This window comes from Podarcis pityusensis (genome assembly GCF_964106645.2).
Source record: "Podarcis pityusensis genome assembly, chromosome: 13".
Lineage (NCBI taxonomy): Eukaryota > Metazoa > Chordata > Lepidosauria > Squamata > Lacertidae > Podarcis > Podarcis pityusensis.
Window position 1 is genome coordinate 568,210 of NC_138038.1, and position 22,336 is coordinate 590,545.

The 22,336-nt window shown below is 43.0% G+C and overlaps 1 protein-coding gene across 4 annotated transcripts in view; it reads right to left on the reverse strand.

The window, feature by feature from the left end:
* GRK3 (G protein-coupled receptor kinase 3) overlaps positions 1-22,336 on the reverse strand; it is a 131,342-nt gene that overhangs the window by 45,246 nt on the left and 63,760 nt on the right. For all 4 annotated transcript variants that reach the window (XM_080979202.1, XM_080979201.1, XM_080979200.1 and 1 more), the window contains exons 5-9: positions 22,202-22,276; positions 6,289-6,350; positions 4,295-4,346; positions 2,713-2,804; positions 1,785-1,884 (exon numbers count right to left, since the gene is read on the reverse strand). In XM_080979202.1, the coding sequence (XP_080835328.1) occupies positions 1,785-1,884; positions 2,713-2,804; positions 4,295-4,346; positions 6,289-6,350; positions 22,202-22,276 (381 nt within the window). The remainder of the gene's footprint in view (positions 1-1,784; positions 1,885-2,712; positions 2,805-4,294; positions 4,347-6,288; positions 6,351-22,201; positions 22,277-22,336) is intronic.

A 22,336-nucleotide genomic window follows, 5' to 3' on the forward strand; every position in this document is an offset into this window, starting at 1 on the left:
ACTGCCTCTGGGTAGGGAGGTTCCATATGGACAGCATTTCATAGATTGGCCTAAAGTCATCTAAGCTACTACATAGTGTGGTGCTGGCTGTGCTGGAATTTGCCTTATACCAAGTCAAATGATTGGTCCACTGAGCTCAGTACTGTTAACGATGATTGGCCAGGATTTCAGGTAGGAATCATTCCCAGCACTACCTCAGCTCTGGAAATTCAAGGGGCTGGGATTTGTATCCAAATCAGATTCCCTCTGCCACTGAGCTATGTGCAGCCCTTCCCCAAAGCCACCAACTTAGATAGTTTTGAAAGGGGTGCAAGGCAAATCCACAGAGGAGGATAAGGCTGCCTGGTGGCAGCATCTTACCTCCAGTATGGGTGGGAAGCTCCAGTTCCAGGTGGGAAGTCTCTGGGTCCCAAGTGCTGGGGAGAACAAATAAGGGGGATGCTGTTGCAGTTATGTCTTGCCTGCACACTTCTTGGAGGCATGTGGGTGACTCCTGGGAAGATAGGCCTAGATGGGCCTTTGGTCTGATCCTGCTGCAGGACTCTGATGTACGCTGGTGGCCATCACCACAACTCATGACAATCAATTCCACAAATTTATTAGGTGCTGTCTGAGTACCTTTCTTCATTTCCTCCTGAATCTCCTACCAAACTACTTTTTGGATGACCTCTTGGGGGACAGAGAAAAGCTTTCCACTTTCTTTACCCCATGCCTACTTTCACAAACCTCCTTAATGACCTTCCTCAGGAACCTTTTTCCTTAAGTGCTTTAGCTTTTTTGCATCAGGAAGGTGTTCCTGCTCCAACAACCATTTCGGTTGCCATTTTCTGTACTTCTTCCAGCTCTATAATATCCTTGCTTGAGACAGGCTGGCCAAAGCTGAGCATCAGGCACATTATTATTATTATTATTATTATTATTATTATTATTTATATGCCGCCCTATACTGGGAGGTCTCAGGGCAATTCATGCCCTCCAGTTGCTGTTGAACTCCAATTCCCATCAGTCCCAAAAGCCAGAGGTCAAGGGCAGTGGGCAGGAGAGCGCATCCTGTTTCACCACCTGAGGCAAAATGGGAAGGGGCTGCCCTGCCAATCCCTCCTTTACCTGGGTGATGTGGCAGTGACTGCAAAGCAATGATGGCTAATTCTGGTGAGATCTCATGGGGCAAATGAGTGCTCACACAGCTCTCGGTGGAAGGTGCCACTCCTGATGTTCTGCCACCCAAGGCAGCTGCTTTGGCCCACCGCATGGGCAGGCCGGCCCTGGCATTGAGAGTTGGAGCCCACTAGTATCTGGGGCTTCAGGTTGGGGAAGACTGCTGTACACCACGATTCAAATGTGGCCACACAACAGACTATTGTAGCCAGACTGACTTTGGCTTAACATGACAAGGACTTCCTCATACTTTCATGTCTTGTTGTGTTCATCCATTTAGTCACCAACCCAATTTCAAGGGCCTCTGGAAAGCACCTGCTGGTATCTTTCAGCTGAAGGTTGACCCCTATTTTGGCAGTGACAACTCACAACAGAAGGGAGCATTTGTTTATATGGCTGCAGAATACCTCCGGGAATCCACTGGTTGAATTTATATCCTAAACTTCATTGGGTAGTGATCCTAGAGTGAGTTACAGTAAAACCAAAATGCCACTGTTAAAACAACAAATACAAATGTAAAAATTAAAAGCATGCAACACCCAGTCTGCCCTGTGGTGGAATTTCCCAATATTATTATTATTATTATTAACGTTAAGAGAATGAGCAAAGAGTCAGAACATACTTACGCCTGTACTGACGAGCGACAGCATGATCCTTTCATTCAAGGCTAAAGTCTCCCCTTGCTTCATCTTGATCCTCTTCTTATCCAAGCATTTCATTGCATACCTGAAAATTGTAACTTGTTGAGAAAGGGGCTTTAACAGAGCATTCAATTTTCATCACTTTCAACTGGTAGTTTGAAGGCAGAAAAGTAGGTAAACTGGGAGTTCAGGAGAGGTTCAGGGAATGCTGCCATAGGCAAGGTCCACCTTTCTGGTCCCTCAAGAAGAGATGCTGCTCCACTGAGTTACAATTCCTCTGGTTCAATTATCCCACCTCTATTGCTTGTGAGTTTTGGTTTATAAGTCACTCTACAGTAGCCTTCCCCAATCTGGTGTAATTCTCATCACCTAAGGGATGCTTTCTCAAGAGGCCATTGTTCTCGCCCAACAACAGTCTGGAAAACGGAAATGCATTTTGCAAGAGGTGATCCAGCCCCTTTGGAAAGGGACCAGAGCCCATAGCAAAATCCAGACTGCCTAAGCAGCAAGGACAGTTTGGGGTGGGGGTACCTGCTCAGACAAAACTGGACATTCACATATAGATATGCTGCACCCATACCCTGGGTTAAGGGTGAAAACAGCATTCACTGGCACAATTTAGAAGGAAATTGTTTAGATGAATAAAGCAGTGGATAAAAGCATGTTAACTGTACCTCAGTTAAAATGTGATAAGCCCACTGGGAGCCAATGAAGCTTCAATGGGTCATCACTCCCCACTCCTCAGACACACCTTGCTGCTGGCTTTTTCAGGTGGAAAGGGCATCCCACTTCCCAGCCAAAGTGGAGAACCACAGCAATTAAACACACAGCACTGCAATGCCCCTCACGTTGATTGTTCTGTTACTTGGGGATTTTATATGGATGCATTACAAATACAAACAAAGCTACTCACATCTTCCCTGTGTCTGCTTTCCGGCAGCCATAAACTTCTCCGAAGCCCCCTCGCCCGATGATCCGGTGTACACTGAAGTCATTCATGGTCAGCTGGGGATGGAAGAGGTGGAAATGAACATTTGCTTGTGCTGACCAGCACACATGCCTCCTTTCAAGCACCCACCTGCCTCCAAAAACAACTCAGGCTAATGTGTCACAACGAACTGGCTGCCTCCTTTTGCTTTTCAGGGATTTGGTGCAATTTAAGGATGAAGCTACAAACATGAGTCTGACCAAACTGCGGGAGACAGTGGAAGACAGAAGTGCCTGGCGTGCTCTGGTCCATGGGGTCACGAAGAGTCGGACACGACTAAACGACTAAACAACAACAAGGATGAAATGGAATCCTATTCCTTGCAAAGCAGTGGTGCACTCTGGAAATCAGGGAATCAATAGGGGACACATGAAAGGAGACAATGCCCAAATTATAAGGAATTGAAGGCAGAAGAGATTTTGTGGGTTTCAGGGAAATGTGAGGGCACTACTGAGGAATGTTCATTTAAACTAGGGGCCTGCAGAATAAATGCTCCAAATGAAACCTTGAGACAAAGTCAGCTAATTAGAGCTTGGTGCTAATAGCACTAAGGTTTGATCCTCGTGTGGGATAGCTGCATATTCCTGCATTGAAGGGGGTTGGACTGGATGATCCTCAGGGTCCCTTCCAACTCTACGATTCTGATTCTATGAAATAAGTCCAAAGCAGAGCTTAAATCAAACTGTCAAGGATAGTCTCAAAATCTCAGAATGCTTTCATTGCGCACTTGAAGCAACAGGCTGCCTCTGAGCATGTGCCAAGTGCCTTTCTTCACCATGGAGAAACCACATCATGCAGAACCCAGAATGCCAACCTTTGTACTGGGCCTTGCGCCAGCAGGACCCCCAGACTCATCTATAAAGAAATACAGGTGGCCTTTTTGGGACGAAGGGTGGAACATAAATTCAATCAATCAAAGTTAGAAAGCAAACTGTGAAGGCAATGTTCTAAAAGCAAAAACAGAAAAGCTGCTTTTGCTAAGAACACCCAATCTCAGTGTTGTTAAGTAAACAGCAGAGTGAATGCTGACCATCCACATCTGGGATTTGGGAGGGGGGCTTCCCAGAGGTGGGGGGCGGGGCAGGGACAGGGGAAGATTGTTGTTGCTGCTAGCCTGAAGCTGGGTGGAGAAAGATCGTCTGCTTATTCATGGGGGCACTCACTCTTGAAATAAATTAGGCTTCCTTCCTTTTGAGAAAAAAGTTGACATTGCAATGCCTTCCTCCACTCAATTTTCTATATCCCCCACTCAGTCACTATAGGTGTATGTGTTTCATCACGGGGCTGTTATCTATTAACATACTGTAAACATAAAACAAAAATGTGTTCCTGCTCAAGACAAGTGCCTTTGTCTTGCTCATATCAAAATACATATAAGCCCAGTGTTCTCTGAAAGAATTTCACCAATTGCTTGGAGGTCCCCCAGAAACTAGGCAGTGGTCCAGATCCACCTCATCCCTGCCCCTATTTTTAGAAAATGCACCCACCCACCCCTGCAATTACTTACATGAATGTTTAGCTCTACATTTTTCCACTGACAAAATCTAGTAAACTTATCACTGCAAAAGAGAAGAAAAGAAAGAAAAAAGAATGTGCATTACGGTGATAAAACTGTGCACGTGATGATTTATGAAAAGTAAAAACTATATTTAAAATTTTTAAAGCTCTGTTGAAGAGCAAACCTTCAGTGAGCAGATGTTAATTAAAGACAGTTCTATAGCAATACATGGTTTACGATGCTTCTGACAGCATTCCAGTAAAAATGCCTCCATATTTCTTATTTCTGTAAGACTCAATCGTAATTTTTTTTATTTAAAAAATCTGCAATCATATACTGAGAAAAGTAATTAATCTCTGCATTTTAGAGCTCTATAAAATAATTAAGGAATCACATAGGTGTCACTATCATTTTTTTTTTAAATGATATTTATTAAGGTTTCAATAAAAGGTTAAACAGAAAAACACAAACAAAAAATACACAATTCAAAAATGCACAATACATAATCCAAAAAAGAAAGAAAAAAAAGAACAAAAAAAAAACAAAATACAAGAAAAAAAGAACAATTAAAAACAATATCACCTTTTCATTTCCATCTTTAAATTTACTTATTTTCTGGACCTCCTCATACCTCCCTCTTTTGTATTCCAATTCAAATTGTTTGTCCAGCAATTTCTTTCCCTCTTTTTTAATCCCAATCTTTAATCTTAATACAATATAACATTAAAATTTTGCCTCTTAAAAGCCAAATTTCCATTTCCTTAAATTTCTTTAATCCTAATCCTTAATCTTAGTCTATCTATAACCACATAGGTGTCACTATCATATGCTGCCAGGGAATTTTGTTTTTTTTCTAAAAGTTAAATGACTGTTTATTTCCAAAGTAGATCCCTGAAAGATCACATTGTATAATGATCTTTGTTCTCATATATAATTTAGTGATTTCATCTGCTACATTTGGGAGTAAAATCTCTGAGGTGCAAGTCCTTTTGTTAAAGCAAACAGAATTAAGAACAAAGGAAAGGATCTTTTAGCATCTAACTTCCAGCACACCAAGGGCCAGTACTCAGAAGCTCATTTTGCAAGACCTTAGGTCTAATCCAGTGATGGCCAAACTTGGCCCTCCAGCTGTTTTGGGACTACAATTCCCATTACCCCTGACCACTGGTCCTGTTAGCTAGGGATGATGGGAGTTGTAGTCCCAAAACAGCTGGAGGGCCAAGTTTGGCCATCACTGGAATCTATCAACACAGCTCAAGTTCAACAAAATTGTCTCAGCTGGCAACCAGAACCAGGCATGTGGTGTGCTGTTCAGCAGCAGCACCTGCCTGTTGGAACTCTTTCTTAGATAGCTCTGCCAAGCCATTTGCTCACCAAAGCTTTCCCTAACTAGGCATGTCCCTGCTGCTTTCCTGTTTATTAAAAACAGTAAAACTCCAATGAGAACATTTTCATACTACTTCTTATGGCAGTTGTTTTGCAGGGGCTGAGCTGGGTTTGCTGCACTGCAAAGCATTTTGTAATGCGGCTCAGCTCTTCTGCAAGATTTGCAGCTCTTTTTATTTACTAATAAAAACAGAAAATGAAAATAAAGCAACTTAATTAACCAAGTAGATAAAATCAGCTGTAAATCTTGCAGAAGAGCTGAGCCACATTATAAAATGCTTGCTGAGTGAAAATCCAGCTCAGCTCCTGCAAAGCGTATCTAATTGCCAAGCACAGCAGAGTGAAGAACACCTTCCATGATCAGAGGAAACATCAAGAGAGTAGACTTTGAAGCTGGATGGAAGGAAGATAGCTGCCTTCTGCTTAGACTAGAAGAATGGGCAGGTCCATGTACAAAGCACAGACTCTTAAAGGCACAGACTCATTACCATTCTAGCACATTCAATGCACCTGGATGCAGTTTGCAAAATGGCTTGTGTCTGCTCCTTCCTACTAGCCATCCCAATGCCAATCCTTCAGCAACTGGCCATGTGACAAACATGCAATCAGATTCATACCTTTCTAGAAACATTTGGAAGGTTTTTCCTCTGAGGCTGTCACAAATTTCTTCTATGTAGGGCTAGAGGGGGAAACAAACATTTATTGTATTTGAGGCAGTGGCCTTTACTTGTAATAATACTTGCAAAGTGCCTAATGAAACATTTAAAAATCCCTAACAGGAGTGAAAAAGCTTCAATAAACTAAGCAGCAGAAACAAGAAAAAGGTGGTAACAAAATTCAGCAGAAGGCATCATCTGCAAATAAAGTCCCTAAAGCAAAAACCTTCCTAAGGATGTAAGAGCCCAGCTGCCAGATAAGGCCAATGGGGGCCCCTCTAGTCCAGCCTGTCCTAGAATCATAGAATCATAGAGTTGGAAGAGACCACAAGGGCCATCGAGTCCAACCCCCTGCCAAGCAGGAAACACCATCAGAGCACTCCTGACATATGGTTGTCAAGCCTCTGCTTAAAGACCTCCAAAGAAGGAGACTCCACCACACTCCTTGACAGCAAATTCCACTGTCGAACAGCTCTTACTGTCAGGAAGTTCTTCCTAATGTTTAGGTGGAATCTTCTTTCTTGTAGTTTGGATCCGTTGCTCTGTGTCCGCTTCTCTGGAGCAGCAGAAAACAACCTTTCTCCCTCCTCTATGTGACATCCTTTTATATATTTGAACGTGGCTATCATATCACCCCTTAACCTCCTCTTCTCCAGGCTAAACATGCCCAGCTCCCTTAGCCGTTCCTCATAAGGCATCGTTTCCAGGCCTTGGACCATTTTGGTTGCCCTCCTCTGGACACGTTCCAGTTTGTCAGTGTCCTTCTTGAACTGTGGTGTCCAGAACTGGACACAGTACTCCAGGTGAGGTCTGACCAGAGCAGAATACAGTGGCACTATTACTTCCCTTGATCTAGATGCTATACTCCTATTGATGCAGCCCAGAATTGCATTGGCTTTTTTAGCTGCCGCGTCACACTGTTGGCTCATGTCAAGTTTGTGGTCAACCAAGACTCCTAGATCCTTTTCACATGTACTGCTCTCAAGCCAGGTGTCACCCATCTTGTATTTGTGCCTCTCATTTTTTTTGCCCAAGTGCAATACTTTACATTTCTCCCTGTTAAAATTCATCTTGTTTGTTTTGGCCCAGTTCTCTAATCTGTCAAGGTCGTTTTGAAGTGTGATCCTGTCCTCTGGGGTGTTAGCCACCCCTCCCAGTTTGGTGTCATCTGCAAATTTGATCAGGATGCCCTTGAGTCCATCATCCAAGTCGTTGATAAAGATGTTGAATAAGACCGGGCCCAAGACAGAACTCTGTGCAGCGGCGTAGCGTGAGTTGTCAGCACCCGGGGCAAGGCAAGTAATTTGCGCCCCCTAACCCGGGGCAAGGCAAGTAATTTGCGCCCCCCCCAACCCCTAACCTGCCGATCTGAGTCGAGTTACTGCTGGCGCTGCCGCCCAAACCACGCCGCTTGCCCGGAGGAGGAGGGGGGCAGAGAGGCGAGGAAAATGCAACATGGCCCAGCAGCTGCAGCAGCAGCAGCGGAGGCGGGGCTGTGAGGAGGGGCTGCCTGGCACGTCCTCCGTGGCCCTGACGCGCGGGGCTGAGAGCCGCTGCCTGCCGGACGCCTTCAGCCCGGGCGCGCGCACAGCTCGTCGGTTCCACGAGACATGGGGCTCTGCTACAGCCTGCGCCCGAGGCTCTTCGGCGACTCCGGAGGCAGCGAGCGCGCCCCCCCAGATGTTGCGCCCGGTGCGGCCGGCCCCCCTGGCACCCCCCACGCTACGCCACTGACTCTGTGGCACCCCACTAGTCACTCTTCTCCAGGATGAAGAGGAACCATTGATGAGCACCCTTTGGGTTCGGTCAGTCAGCCAGTTACAAATCCACTGAGTGGTAGCATAGTCAAGACCGCATTTTACCAGCTTCTTTACAAGAATATCATGGGGCACCTTGTCAAATCCCTTGCTGAAATCAAGGTAGGCTACATCCACTGCGTTCCCTTCATCTACCAGGCTTGTAATTCTGTCAAAAAACGAGATCAGGTTAGTCTGACATGACTTATTTTTCAGAAATCCATGCTGACTACTGGTGATCACAGCATTCCTTTCTAGGTGCTCACAGACTGTTTGCTTAATGATCTGCTCCAGAATCTTCCCTGGTATTGATGTCAGACTGACTGGGCGGTAATTATTTGGGTCCTCTCTTTTCCCCTTTTTGAAAACAGGGACAACATTTGCCCTCCTCCAGTCTGCCGGGACTTCGCCTGTTCTCCAGGAATTCTCAAAGATGACTGCCAGTGGTTCTGAGATCACATCTGCCAGTTCTTTTAATACTCTTGGATGCAGTTCATCTGGCCCTGGAGACTTGAATACATCTAAACTAGCCAAGTATTCTTGTACTATCTCTTTAGTTATTCTGGGCTGTGTTTCCTTTGCTGAATCATTTGCTCCAAATTCTTCAGGTCAGGCATTGTTTTCTTTATCGGAGAAGACTGAGGCAAAGAAGGCATTGAGGAGTTCAGCCCTTTCTGTGTCCCCTGTTTGCATTTCACCATCTTCTCCTCTGAGTGACCCCACTGTTTCTTTGTTCTTCCTTTTGCTACGAACATACCCATAAAATCCTTTTTTGTTGCTTTTAACCTCTCTAGCAAGCCTGAGTTCATTCTGTGCTTTAGCTTTACTGACTTTGTGTCTACACGTGCTGGCTATTTGTTTGAATTCCTCTTTGGTGGTTTCCCCCCTTTTCCATTTTTTGTACACATCCTTTTTTAATCTTAACTCAGTTAAAAGTTCTTTAGATAGCCACCCTGGCTTCTTTAGGCACCTTCCATGTTTCCGTCTCATTGGTATTGCCTGAAGTTGTGCTTTTACTATCTCCCTCTTAACAAACTCCCAGCCATCATGAACTCCCTTTCCTTTTAGTATTACTGTCCATGGGATCTCACCCAGCACTTCCCTAAGTTTTATGAAGTCGGCTTTCTTAAAGTCAAGAAATTGAGTCCTAGTATGCTTGGCTGCTCCTTTCCGCTGTATAGTAAACTTCAGAAGAGCATGATCACTCGCGCCTAATGATCCTTCCACTTCTACCCCACTAACCAGGTCATCAACATTGGTTCGGACCAGATCTAAAATGGCTGTTCCTCTTGTTGCTTCTCCCACTTTCTGGACAATGAAGTTGTCTGCAAGGCCAGTGAGGAATCTGTTTGACCTTATGCTCTTGGCTGAGTTTGACATCCAACAAATATCCTCACAGTGCCCAACCAGGTGCCCATAGGAAACCCACCGGCAGGACTCCAGCACAAGAGTGATCCCTGCTCCTGTGGTTCCCAGCAACAGTTTGCCTGTCAGAGACAACAGAGGGAGCTGAACCCCTAGCAGGGAATCGGATAACATTTGGGCTATTGGACAGAAGCTTGTAATGAGAGTATTAAAGTACAGCCGTGATCATAGAGAAGATGGTCCCTTAAAGATGCCCTCACATTGCTTCAGAAGAGGAAGCCCCAAAATACCATTCATCTTGTGATAAGCTGCAGATTGTTTTCAAGAAGCCATTTCCTGTAGGGTCAGTAGTTAGGAGGCATATTGGGGAACAGCACATTTCAACTTGACATAAGGAAAATGTCACCACATTCCTTGCTTTAAACAAAGTGGCAATACTTGATCACAGAATTGTAGAGCTGGAAGGGACCCTGAGGGTCATCTAGTCTAACCCCTGCAATGCACAAATCTCAACTACAGCATCCAGGACAGATGGCCAGTCCACCTCCGCTTAAAAGCTCCAAGGAAGGAAAGTCTACAACCTGCCAAGGGCGACCGTTCCTGCCAAACAGCTCTTACTGTCAGAAAGTTTTCCTGAATGTTTAGTTGAAATCTCCTTTCTTGTAACTAGAAGCCACAGTTTTGAGTCCTACCCCCTAGAGCAGGAGAAAACAAGCTTGCTCCCTTTTCCATGTGACAACCCTTAAGATACATGAAGATGGCCATTAGATCTCCCCTCAGTCTCCTCTTTTCCAGGTTAGAAAACCCAGCTTCCTCAACCCTTCCTCATAAGTTTTTGTGTGCACACCCTCCTCCCCAGGTGCCAGGCCCAGATAAATAAGACACAGTACAGCATAGGTATGGGATTAAAATAGGCCACAACTTTATTAATTTCAGATGTAGCAAAAACCTTGGCTTAGGCATTGGGCATGTATCCCTCTCAGCCCCCAGTTGGGATCTGAGGCAAAGCAGGGACAGACAGGAATTTAGGGGGACACTGCAAAATGTGCGTTTACGCAGCTTGTCCCCCTTTCTGTTCTGGGAGTTTGATCATACACCAAGCGCTGATGGTCAGTGACTCACCTCACAAACCCCTCTAAAGAGGCCCTGTTAACACCATTGCATGAGGGGTGTGTTACGCTACCCTCCCATTCTGTTGATGGACTAAAGGATTCTACCCAAAGCCTAAAACCGTGAAATTGCGGTCTCACCACCAAGATCCCTACAGCTGAAAAAAACTAACAAATGTCCGCAATCCAGCCTTCAAGCCTCACGTCCCACAACAACAGGTCGTTCCCTGTCGAGGTCAAATGCATGCCATCAGGAAGGAACAAATCTGGACTGTCAGCCTTAATGTCCATGTGTTTGATGGAGTGACCACCAATACACCAAATAGCATTGTGGATTGCCCTGTTAATTTTAGCACCGCGTAGTTGATGCATAAAGACTTTGCTGCCCCTCTCTATTGTAAAAAATAATAAAAAATAATTATTGAGGAGAATCGATGCCATTTGGGTATCAAAAGATCTATTATTAAAGATTAGGAAAGTGGAAATTCATTCAAAAACAATATCAGATAATAATCCAATTACGTTAAAATAAAAAAAGGAAGAAAAATAAGAAGACGGAGAATCAATGAAAATTTACTAAATGATGAGAAAATAGTGGGAAAGGCAAGGGTGACCCTAAAAGAATATTTTGAGAACAATCTAAATCAGGGAACTGATATAAATATGGGATGGGATGCAAGCGAGGCAGTAATTCAAGGCTTCTTCATCCAACAAAATATAATCCAAAGAGAGAGATAACAGAAAATGGAGAAACTCTTGAAGGAGGTAAGAGAAAATGAAAATGAATTGGTTAAAAATCCAAAGAAGGAAATAGCAAAACAAAATATTAAGATATTACAGATGCAGCTCTCCATGATTTTGAATTATGAAATAGAACAAAAGATAAAAATATTAAGACTTTTTTTGTTAATTTGCTAACAAGCCAGGTAGACTGCTTGCATGGCAAATAAAGAAAAAACAAAAAGAGAGAATAATAGAGAAATTAATACAAGAAGGGAAGATAACAGAAGAACCCAAAGAAATATTACTGGAAGTTATATCAAGCAGAAGAGAAGAGATGAAAAAATATTTAGCACAGAATTATAACAAGTGAACAAAATCAACCAATTAAATCTGCCAATAACTATGATGGAGGTGCAGCAACAATCAATTTCAAAAGCAAAGACAGGGAAAATCTCCAGGCACAGACGGTTTATCTGCAGCATATTATAAGAAATTAGAAGATATACTGTCAGAACCAATGAAAGCAGTCATGAATGGAATTTTTTAAAAAGGAGAAATATCAAAATCATGGGAAGAAGCCTTCATCACTTTGATACCCAAACAAGGAACGGTTCCAACGTCAACCAAAAATTATAACCTATATCATTATTAAATAACGATTACAAAATATTTACTGACATACTGGCTAATAGATTACAAAGAGTACTTAATGAAATTATACACAAGGATCAAGCTGGCTTTCTACCAGGCAGGCATATGTACAATAATATGAGAAATATAATAGATATTTTAGAATATTTGGAAGCCAGAACTGACCAAAAAGCAATTCTGATGCTGGTAGATGCCGAAAAGGCTTTTGACAACATCTCCTGGATTTTTATGGGGGGGGGGAGAATAGAAGCTATGGGATTCGGGGGAAATTACAACAGGGGCATTTAGGCAATATATAGAGATCAGAGAGCAAAGCTGATATTGAACAACAAAATAACAGAGGAATTTAAGATAAGTAAGGAGAGCAGAGAAGGATGCCCCCTTCACCCTTATTGTTCATCATGGTGCTAGAATTGCTAGCGATCGCTATAAGAAAAGACCAAGATGTAAAAGTATAACAGTGGGGGGGGGGGGCGGATCACATAAGATAAAGACTTCTGCGGATGACCTGATACTAACTACCGAAAACCCGGAGGAAAATACCAAAGTACCAAAAATAATAGAAAGAATCCTCGAATTTGGAAAGGCGAACTAATATCAGTGTACTGGAAGAAGCAAAGATCACCAGTGTTGAAGCAATGATTCTTCAACATCAGCTTCGTTGGACTGGTCATGTTGTGCGGATGCCTGATGATCATCTTCTAAAGCAACTACTTTATTCCGAACTTAAAAATGGAAAGCGTAATGCTGGTGGTCAACAAAAGAGGTTTAAAGACTGTCTCAAGGCAAATCTAACAAAATGCTGTATAAACACTGATAACTGGGAAACACTGGCCTACGAGCTCTCCAGTTGGAGAACAGCCTTGACCAAAGTGGTCTTGGGCTTTGAAGACACTCGAACTCAGGATGCAAGAGAGAAACGTGCTAAGAGGAAGGCATGCTTGGCAAATCCACACCGTGATCAACTCCTGCCCGGAAGCCAATCTCCCCACTGTGGAATCACATGTGGATCCATAATTGGCCTCCACAGTCATCTACGGACTCATTGTTAAAACCATGTTTATGGAAGACAATCTTACTCGGCTACGAGTGATCACCAAAGAAGAAGAAGTTAGCAAAGAATATGTCTATACAAGAAAAAAAAGAATTACAAACAATTTCAGGACTAAAGATAGTAAATAAGGCTAAATATCTGGGAATTTGGTTGACAAACAAAAATACTAATCTATTTAATGATAATAATTTGGAAATTTGGAAAGAAATTAAAACGGATCTGGATATTTGGAATAGGTTAAAATTATCATTCAGTGGTATCAGCAGTAAAAATGAACATGCTTCCCAAAATGATGTTCTTATTTCAAATGATACTTACTTCAAATTGGAGGGATAGGTAATAATAATAATAATATTTATTACGGCCATAGGCCCATACAGATAAAAACAAGACATAAATAACAGCTTGTGCACGTGGGTAAAAACAGCCGCTAAAACACCACTGTAACAATAAAATACTATGAGATGGAATGACATACTGCGCCTTAATTGGCTTGTAGTGCTCCTTGGCAACGCTTTTGGGTAAGGACAGCGACCAGAAACCTAGCCACTTTCAGGGTCGTATGGGTATCCTTATCCTGCAAGATTTGGGCAAGGTGGAATTTTGGTGGGGTACCCTCTAGTTTCTGCATGATTGATCCCAACAAGTTTGCCCGTGGCACGTTGAACAAGGGGCAAGTGAACATAATGTGCTGAAGCGACTCCGGCGTCTCCTTATCACATTCGCACATGGCGGAGGCTTGGCCCTTTGAGAATCTATGTCTCAGGACATTGGAGGGAAAAACGTTAAACCTCGCTTTGGTGAAGGCCAGCCTATGGGCAACAGTCGAAAGGGAGGAGAGGTATGATGGAACGCAGTAAGTTAAAGTAATACCAATGTTCTGGGGCGAACAAACACCTCCCCCCAGCATATAATTTCACTGTAAATCGATGTCATCCAGTCTTTGGCGGATCAGTCTTTGAGCAGTGATTTGATCTAGTTTTAGGGAATCTAAGGGAGAGATTCCATAACTCAGGAGTTTGGCATGAATTCTACTAGTCCAAAGGCTGGAGAATTCATCTCGCCATAAGCATTGGACAAGGTAATGGTCTGGTAATCTATGCCACAATGATAACCAATAACTGAAGACTTGCTTCCACAGGCAAGTTTCTAGGGATGCGATCTTCAATTCTAGTCGCATGGCTGCGTTACTTACGCACAGGGGGAGCATTAGGATCCGACGTAGGAATTGGTTTTGCAGAGTCTCAAGAGGAGCAAGATCTGTCATCACGGCCCAGAGCGGGGCAGCATAGGCAAGCGCGGTAACCACTTTTGCCTTGAACACCTTTAGGGCCGAGGGAACATGCAAAGCTCCATCCGAAAAGAAAAATCGGAGGAGCGCATATGACAGAGTTTTGGCCTTATTAAGTAGGTGTTGAATTTGTGCTTTCCACCCCAAATTGTATTGAAAAATAACTCCTAGGTATTGAAATTTTAGGACTTGCTCTATTTTTGCTCCGCCAAGCTTCCATTCGTATAATCTCCGACTTCTGGCGAAAATCAGAATCTTAGATTTAACATGGTTGATGGTTAATTGGTTGACTTGACAATACGTGGCAAAGATCTTCAGAGCTCTGGTTAGTCCAACACGTGTATAAGATAGAATTACCGCATCGTCCGCATATAAAAGGAGTGGACAGCGGTAGTCCGCTAGTCTAGGCGCGTGTGTACTTGGAGATGAGTTGACTAGGGGTGCTCGCATGTCGCTGATGAATAGGTTGAATAGGCAGGGAGCCAATATACATCCTTGGCGCACTCCCTTGTTTATTGGTATCGAATTTGTGAGGTCGCCCGCAGGAGTAAGTCTCACTCTGGCATGGGTACCTTCGTGGAGCTGACTTATAAGCCATAGGAGTCTTCTATCGATGCCCTGTTACGCAAGTTTCTCCCAAAGAATATTTCTAGGAACGCTGTCAAAGGCTGCCTTTAGATCTAAGAAGGCAGCACAAAGGTAGCCCCGGGGAGGGGAGGAGTACTTCCGTGCCAGATGGTAAAGAACTATCGCATGATCAGTTGTAGAACGTTTAGTTCTGAACCCTGCTTGTTCATGGCCAATCTGGTTAGTCTCATCTACCCATCGCGATAGTTTAGTCAGCAAAAAGCTGGCATAAATTTTCCCTATGATCGAGAGGAGGCTGATGTTACGGTAGTTTTCCGGCTCCATTGGAGAACCTTTTTTATGAATTGGTACTATAATGGCCTCCTTCCATATTTTGGGGATGAGACCGGAAGCGTTGATTGCGTCGAAGGTTTTGGCCAAGATGCCAGCCCACCATTTTGGGTCTACTTTATTCCGAACTTAAAAATGGAAAGCGTAATGCTGGTGGTCAACAAAAGAGGTTTAAAGACTGTCTCAAGGCAAATCTAACAAAATGCTGTATAAACACTGATAACTGGGAAACACTGGCCTACGAGCTCTCCAGTTGGAGAACAGCCTTGACCAAAGTGGTCTTGGGCTTTGAAGACACTCGAACTCAGGATGCAAGAGAGAAACGTGCTAAGAGGAAGGCATGCTTGGCAAATCCACACCGTGATCAACTCCTGCCCGGAAGCCAATCTCCCCACTGTGGAATCACATGTGGATCCATAATTGGCCTCCACAGTCATCTACGGACTCATTGTTAAAACCATGTTTATGGAAGACAATCTTACTCGGCTACGAGTGATCACCAAAGAAGAAGAAGTTAGCAAAGAATATGTCTATACAAGAAAAAAAAGAATTACAAACAATTTCAGGACTAAAGATAGTAAATAAGGCTAAATATCTGGGAATTTGGTTGACAAACAAAAATACTAATCTATTTAATGATAATAATTTGGAAATTTGGAAAGAAATTAAAACGGATCTGGATATTTGGAATAGGTTAAAATTATCATTCAGTGGTATCAGCAGTAAAAATGAACATGCTTCCCAAAATGATGTTCTTATTTCAAATGATACTTACTTCAAATTGGAGGGATAGGTTGTTTTAAACTATGACAAAAAGATTTATCAAGATTCATTTGGCAGTATAAAAAACCAAGAATCAAACACAAATTACTAATGGATAGTAAAAATAGAGGTGGATTGGCATTACCTGATTTGAATTTGTATTATGATTTGGTCTGTCTAAATTTGCTAAATGTGTGTATTGTATTACAGACTGCAGACATTGGATTTAGAAGGATTTGATAACCGATATGGGTTAAACCACAGAGCCTAGGACTTGCCGATCAGAAGGTTGGCGGTTCGAATCCCCGTAACGGGGTGAGCTCCTGTTAATCGGTCCCTGCTCCTGCCAACCTAGCAGTTCGAAAGCACCTCAAAGTGCAAGTAGATAAATAGGTAAAGGTTTACCTTCCAGCGGGAAGGTAAAAGGCGTTTCCATGCGCTGCTCTGGTTCACCAGAAGTGGGTTAGTCATGCTGGCCACATGACCCGGAAGCTGTACGCCGGCTCCCTCGGCCAATAAAACGAGATGAGCGCCGCAACCCCAGAGTCGGCCACGACTGGACCTAATGGTCAGGAGTCCCTTTACCTTTACCTTTATGGGTGGCATGCATATTTAGGACATGAGAAGGTGAAAGTCCACAGAGGATTTCTTAAGCATATTGTAAGAAAATCACTATGCAGAGCGTGGGAAAAAATAAAGATCTTTTAGAACCCAAAACACGCCGGTGGCTCTCACCATTGGAGGTGATAGCAGTGAAAAGGAAGAATACGGAACCAAAATGGGTTACATATAAGGATTTGTTAGAAGAAGAAAATAACAAATTGAAGCTGAAAAAAATATGCGGAAATAAAACATCACCTGACAGGGTGGATTCAATATCATCAATTAAATGTGGTGTTCAAAATACTGTAGATAACTAAAAAGGTTTTGCAAAAGAAGTCCCAATATTAGATAAAGAATTATTACAAAATAAGAAAAAAGTAATCTCTAGAATATATGGAATTTTATTAGAATGGAAGGTTAAAGATGAACAAGTAAAGGAAGTAATGATTAAATGGGCAATGGATAAACCTATTCAATTACCATCATGGGAAAAATTATGGAATGAGAATTGGAGATTTACGGCTTGCGATGCCATAAAGGTAAATTTTCTAAAGATGTTTTATAGATGGTACATAACACCAAGCAAAATATTCAAAATGTATAAAACAAAAGCCAAAATGTGTTGGAGGTGTAACCAAGCAGAGGGGACGCTGTGGACCTATAATAAAATTAAGAGATTCTGGGATATGGTATATGAAGAGCTGAAGAAAATATTCAAACAAACCTTTATTAAAAAAAACCAGAAGCTTTTCTGCTGGGCATATTAGACTCCAACTTTGCAATAGAATATTCCCGTATGCAACATTGGCAGTGAGAATCTTAATTGCAAAAAATTGGAAAAAGATAGTACCAATAAAAAAAGAGTGGCAAGATAAATTATTTGATTACCTTGAATTGGCCAAAATGACGAATTCAATTAGGGCACAATCTAAACAAAAATTCCAAAATGAATGGGGAATATATAGAGATTATCTAAAAAAGCAGTGTCCTAAAATCAATACCTGGACTTGCTTTGAGTAATTTTTGCAAAACAAAATATGGTGTAAAAGAATAAAATATAGAGAAAACTAGGGAAAAGGAAATGGGAAAGAAAGTTTACCAAATATGAAATTAGACCTGCGCTGAGGACGAAGGAAGTCCATTAGAAAAGAATAAGAATTGAAATATAGATATACGTTTATTATTTGTTTTGTATCTGTATCTGTATTTTTTTAATTAAAAAGTCTGTTTGTTTGTGTTGTAGTAAAAAGCTAATGAAAAGCATGTAATTCATTTTGGAAGCTTGCACCCAGTTTTCCAATCTGTTAAGGTGATTGTGAATTCTGATTCTGCCTTCTGCGGCAATTGCTCCCCCTCTCAGTTGGGTGTCACCTGCAAATTGGATAAGCAGTCCTTCAATTCTGCAGCACCCCACTTATCCCTTGCTTCCAGGATGAGGAGGAACCATTAATGAGTACTCTTTGGATTCAGTCAGTCAACCAGCTACAAATCCACCTAACAGTTACCTCGTTCAACCCACATTTTACCAGCTTCCTTGCAAGAATATCATGGGGGACACTGTCTAAAGCCTTACTCAAATCAAAATACAGTGGTGCCCAGCAAGACGAATGCCTCGCAAGACGAAAAACCCGCTAGACGAAAGGGTTTTCCGTTTTTCGATGTGCTTCGCAGGACGAATTTCCCTATGGGCTTGCTTTGCAAGACGAAAATGTCTTGCGAGTCTTGAGATTTTTTCGCTTCCCCCCCCTTTTTCTAAGCCGCTAAGCTGCTAATAGCCTTTTAGCCGCTAAGCCGCTAAGCCTTTAATAGCCGCTAAACCGCTAATAGCGCTAATCCACTAAGCCGCTAATAGGGTTGCTTCACAAGACGAAAAAACCGCTAGACGAAGAGACTCGCGGAACGGATTAATTTCATCTTGCGAGGCACCACTGTACAGGAGGTGGTTCACAGGGCTCCAGGCACTCATCCAAGGTCTGTTTTCCTTTGGAGAATTGAGACATGGTGGAGAATGTTGCACCTTTAAGAAATATGGTTTATTTACATATTTACACCTTCAATCTGCACAGACGGAATCTAGATCTTACAGCATGGTCATTTCAAGCAGGGATTGTCCCATACAGCCATGCAGCACTGGAATCAAAGGCATCTCTCCCAGCCAGCCTTCAATCAGCCTGCCCAAGAGGGATACCAGTTTTTTTCTGTCTCTTCTTCTTCCCAGCACATCTTGCTCCAAAGACTCCATTTTCCTGTCATTTCGAACCCACACCATGACATGTCATGTTAGTGCCGCTATCCCAGGTGAGGCCCTGGTTTGGAGAGAAAGCTTAGCCTGTGCTTTTCCACTAGCCTTCAATCTTCCCTCCAATACTCCAAATAATCAAAATACTATCATTTATTAATTTCTAGGGTTTAGGGCCCCTGCTCCCCCACAATACTACCACCCCTTTTAGCAAAAGGGGCAGCTTTCCACAGCTGTGCAGAACAAACAACAGAACAGTTACTGACAGCATTCAGAGCAATACATCAAAACAGATGATAGCACAGTGACACATTTTAAAACACAGTAACAGTTCATCTCCAAGTGACCTCCAGTTTCCCTCGAATCCTTCAGGCCTTCTCTTTCCTCTTCGGGTACATTTTGGCCACCATTCTGCATCCCAATGCAGCTTCTCAGTAACCCACACTTGACAGTCAAGGTGATAAATTTCCAATAAATCTCCAATGTTTAAGCCAGGATGCCAGTCTCAGTATGGATGTCAGCCTCAGATGTCTCACCCAAAGGCCCTCCTTTATCACTATTATCATTACTCATCCGAACAATTCCTAAACATTGTTAACAGTTTTCGTCATTACAGGCACGGAAAAAGAAAACAAAACGATTATTAGCCCCCCACCCCACCCAAACACATCACAGCATTTCAAAACCAGTGTTGAACTTGCAGGCAGAGTCCCTTCATAAATTAGTTCAGAGTCCCAAGAAAAACCCTCTTGTTGTAATAGCCTGCCTGGGTTTTCTAAAGAATCCTTACTCTTGAGTAAACACAGTTCTCAGTCAACCCAATTCCTTCTGGGTTGCGGGTCAGGGCCTCCAAATTCACACCCAAGTCCCAAAACCATTTCTGTAACTGCTTCAAACGCAATCCCAAGATCCCAGCTGCTCCCTCTCTGGCACATGGGGGATCTCTTCCCTGGGGCTCATTCCACCCCATCTACTGACCCATATTCAAAATCAAAATCTTGCCACCATACTTTATCTGGAGCACTTTCTTCAGAATCTCCAGGCCTGGCCCACCCACATGGGTGGCCAGAATTCAACCCCCCCCCCTTTGCTTACTCCTGGGGCTAAACAAAAACAAGTAACTTCCCCAGTGGCTTCCTTCTCCACTTGTAGCATTGAGGCCTTTCCCCACCTGTCAAGGACACTTGAGTCACCCAAGGGCCAAATCACTGGTGTTCGAAGCCTCACCAAATCCAGCAGGTACACAAGCTTCACATTTCTCTTGCACTTCTGGCCATGCAGACACACCTCCTCCTGAAGTTTTCCTTGCATGTTCTCCATGAAGGAAAACTCTGCCAGCTCACTTTTCATCTTCCATCACAGATTCAGCAGGAGTCATCTGCTTCTCCTTCCACCCCCGAATACACCAATCCAGCAGCCGTCTGCTGCTCCTCTGGCTTCTCTCTGAGTGCACTGGAAGTTGCCTTCCTTACAGGTGCTGGCTCCTCTCCCATTTCCTCGGGCACAGCTTCCAACTCAGTGGGAGCCAACTGCTCCCCCACTCCAGCCAGCTCATCCTTAGCTCCATTGCATCCAGCTACAGACTGCAACTTTCCACAGTCCAAGCCCATCCACATTCTGGATCTCTCCAGCCAACCTTTCCTCTTGGGTGCTTGGCAGTAGGACTCCAGGGTCACTCCCAGACACCCATAGCATCTCACTCTCTTTGCATGTGGTATCATGCTCTCTGGCTCCATTTTCTTTTTCCTTTCTTCCTCATCCTCAGCAGGTTTCCAGGGTCAACTAGAAGCAGCTCTGCCAGCCAGCCTTCCTCCAGGGCAATTTCTTTTGGCACCCTGGGAGGAGTTCAGCAGCCTCTCCTCAGCTCCAGCCAATGCAGTACCTTTTTCTTCCACTACCCTCTATCCTCTGATCAGCACCTCATAACTGGGCTTCCACATCAGCCCTCACCACCTGCAGCTGTTGGTCTATCCAGAGGCGTAGGAAGGTCAGGTGGTACCCGGTGCGGAAAATTTCTTGTCACCCCCTCCCCAAATTGTTGTTTGGTTTTTTTGCCTGCTAAAATGGTTTTACGTTATTTCATATTTTCTTAGAAAAGAATGTGGATTCTGAGCCTCTGATAACAAGTAGGCGACTATGGACAGATACTTAAATCAACAGGATGGATTGTGTTTTGGCTTGTGTTATTTTATTTATATTTATTGTTTATTTATTTAATAAAATTTATTTTAAAAAAACCTGCAAAGTGGTTTACCAAAACAAAAAACAAAAAAATCACAGCAGTAAAATCAAGAAAAATTAACAATCCTACTTTAAAAGATACAAAAGCTAAAATATTAAGATTAAAATTACTTCAACTTCCTAAGCATCTAGGTATGCTTGCCTAAAAAAGAATGCCTTTAGCAGGTGACTGAAAAGAGTCTAGCAAAGGCATGTGCTTTGTTGAAATTTCAGCCTTCACGACATAGGAAAACGGCCAAGTAAACAGCTATTTTCATGGAGGAGGGTCAAGATATTAACTGATATGCATGAAATTTCATATTTAGCTATATAATCCCTAGTGTAGTAAGATGCCTTTGGAGCAGGCATTTTTTTAAAAAAAGTTTTTTATGAACCACCCTAGTAGGGCAGTAATTGTTCCTTGATAATTTGTCACCCCCCTCCATGATGGCACCTGGGGTGACCCACCCCCGCCCCCCTCTCCTTCCCCCCAGGGTCTATCAGGTGTTTTATATCTTGTGGAGAGGCCCTTCCTTCAGCAAACTGCTGGCTTTGGCACTCCTCCATCAGCTTCATTTTGCTCAAGGAGTACTGCTATTCCTCCCTCCATTTTGACTTCAGGCGCATGTTGCTCCTAGGCCTTCTCTCCAGGAAACACAGATCCCACTTTTGACATCAGTGTTACAAACATTGGGTGCCACTCCTGCTCTCTGCCAAGCGGTAGCAAGATTCCAGGGGGTTCCAGGCACTCACCCAGGATCTGTGTTCCTTTGGAGAATTGAGACACAGCGTAGACAATGTAAAATGAATAACTGCAGAATGGATTTAATAGTTACATAACCCAAAACCGAGATGGAGGGAAGTCAATCGTTATTTGTTGTTAATTAATGTTTGTCTTTTGGCTTGTTTTTGTTTTTTGTGTTGGTTGATGTTTTCTTTTTTCTTTGGTGTGTGTTGTTTATTTGTCTTTTTCTTTTTTCTTGTTGTTTGGTTATAGAAAATGAATAAAATGAAGTAAAAAAAAAAAAAAGAGACACAGCGTAGACACATATCTGCCCATTGTAAACTGCTTCAAGATCTTTCAGGTAGTAAGCAGTATATAAAAGGAAATAATAACAACAACAACAAGGATTCCAGAATCACCTGAAAAAGGGTTGGTGGGACCTGCTTCTTGGCAAGATGAGTTTGCACGTGATCAACTGTTGGCTTCGAAAAAGGCTGTGGGAGGGGGGAAAGGATTTTTTTAATTAAAAATTTCCCCCAAGACTTTATTATGAA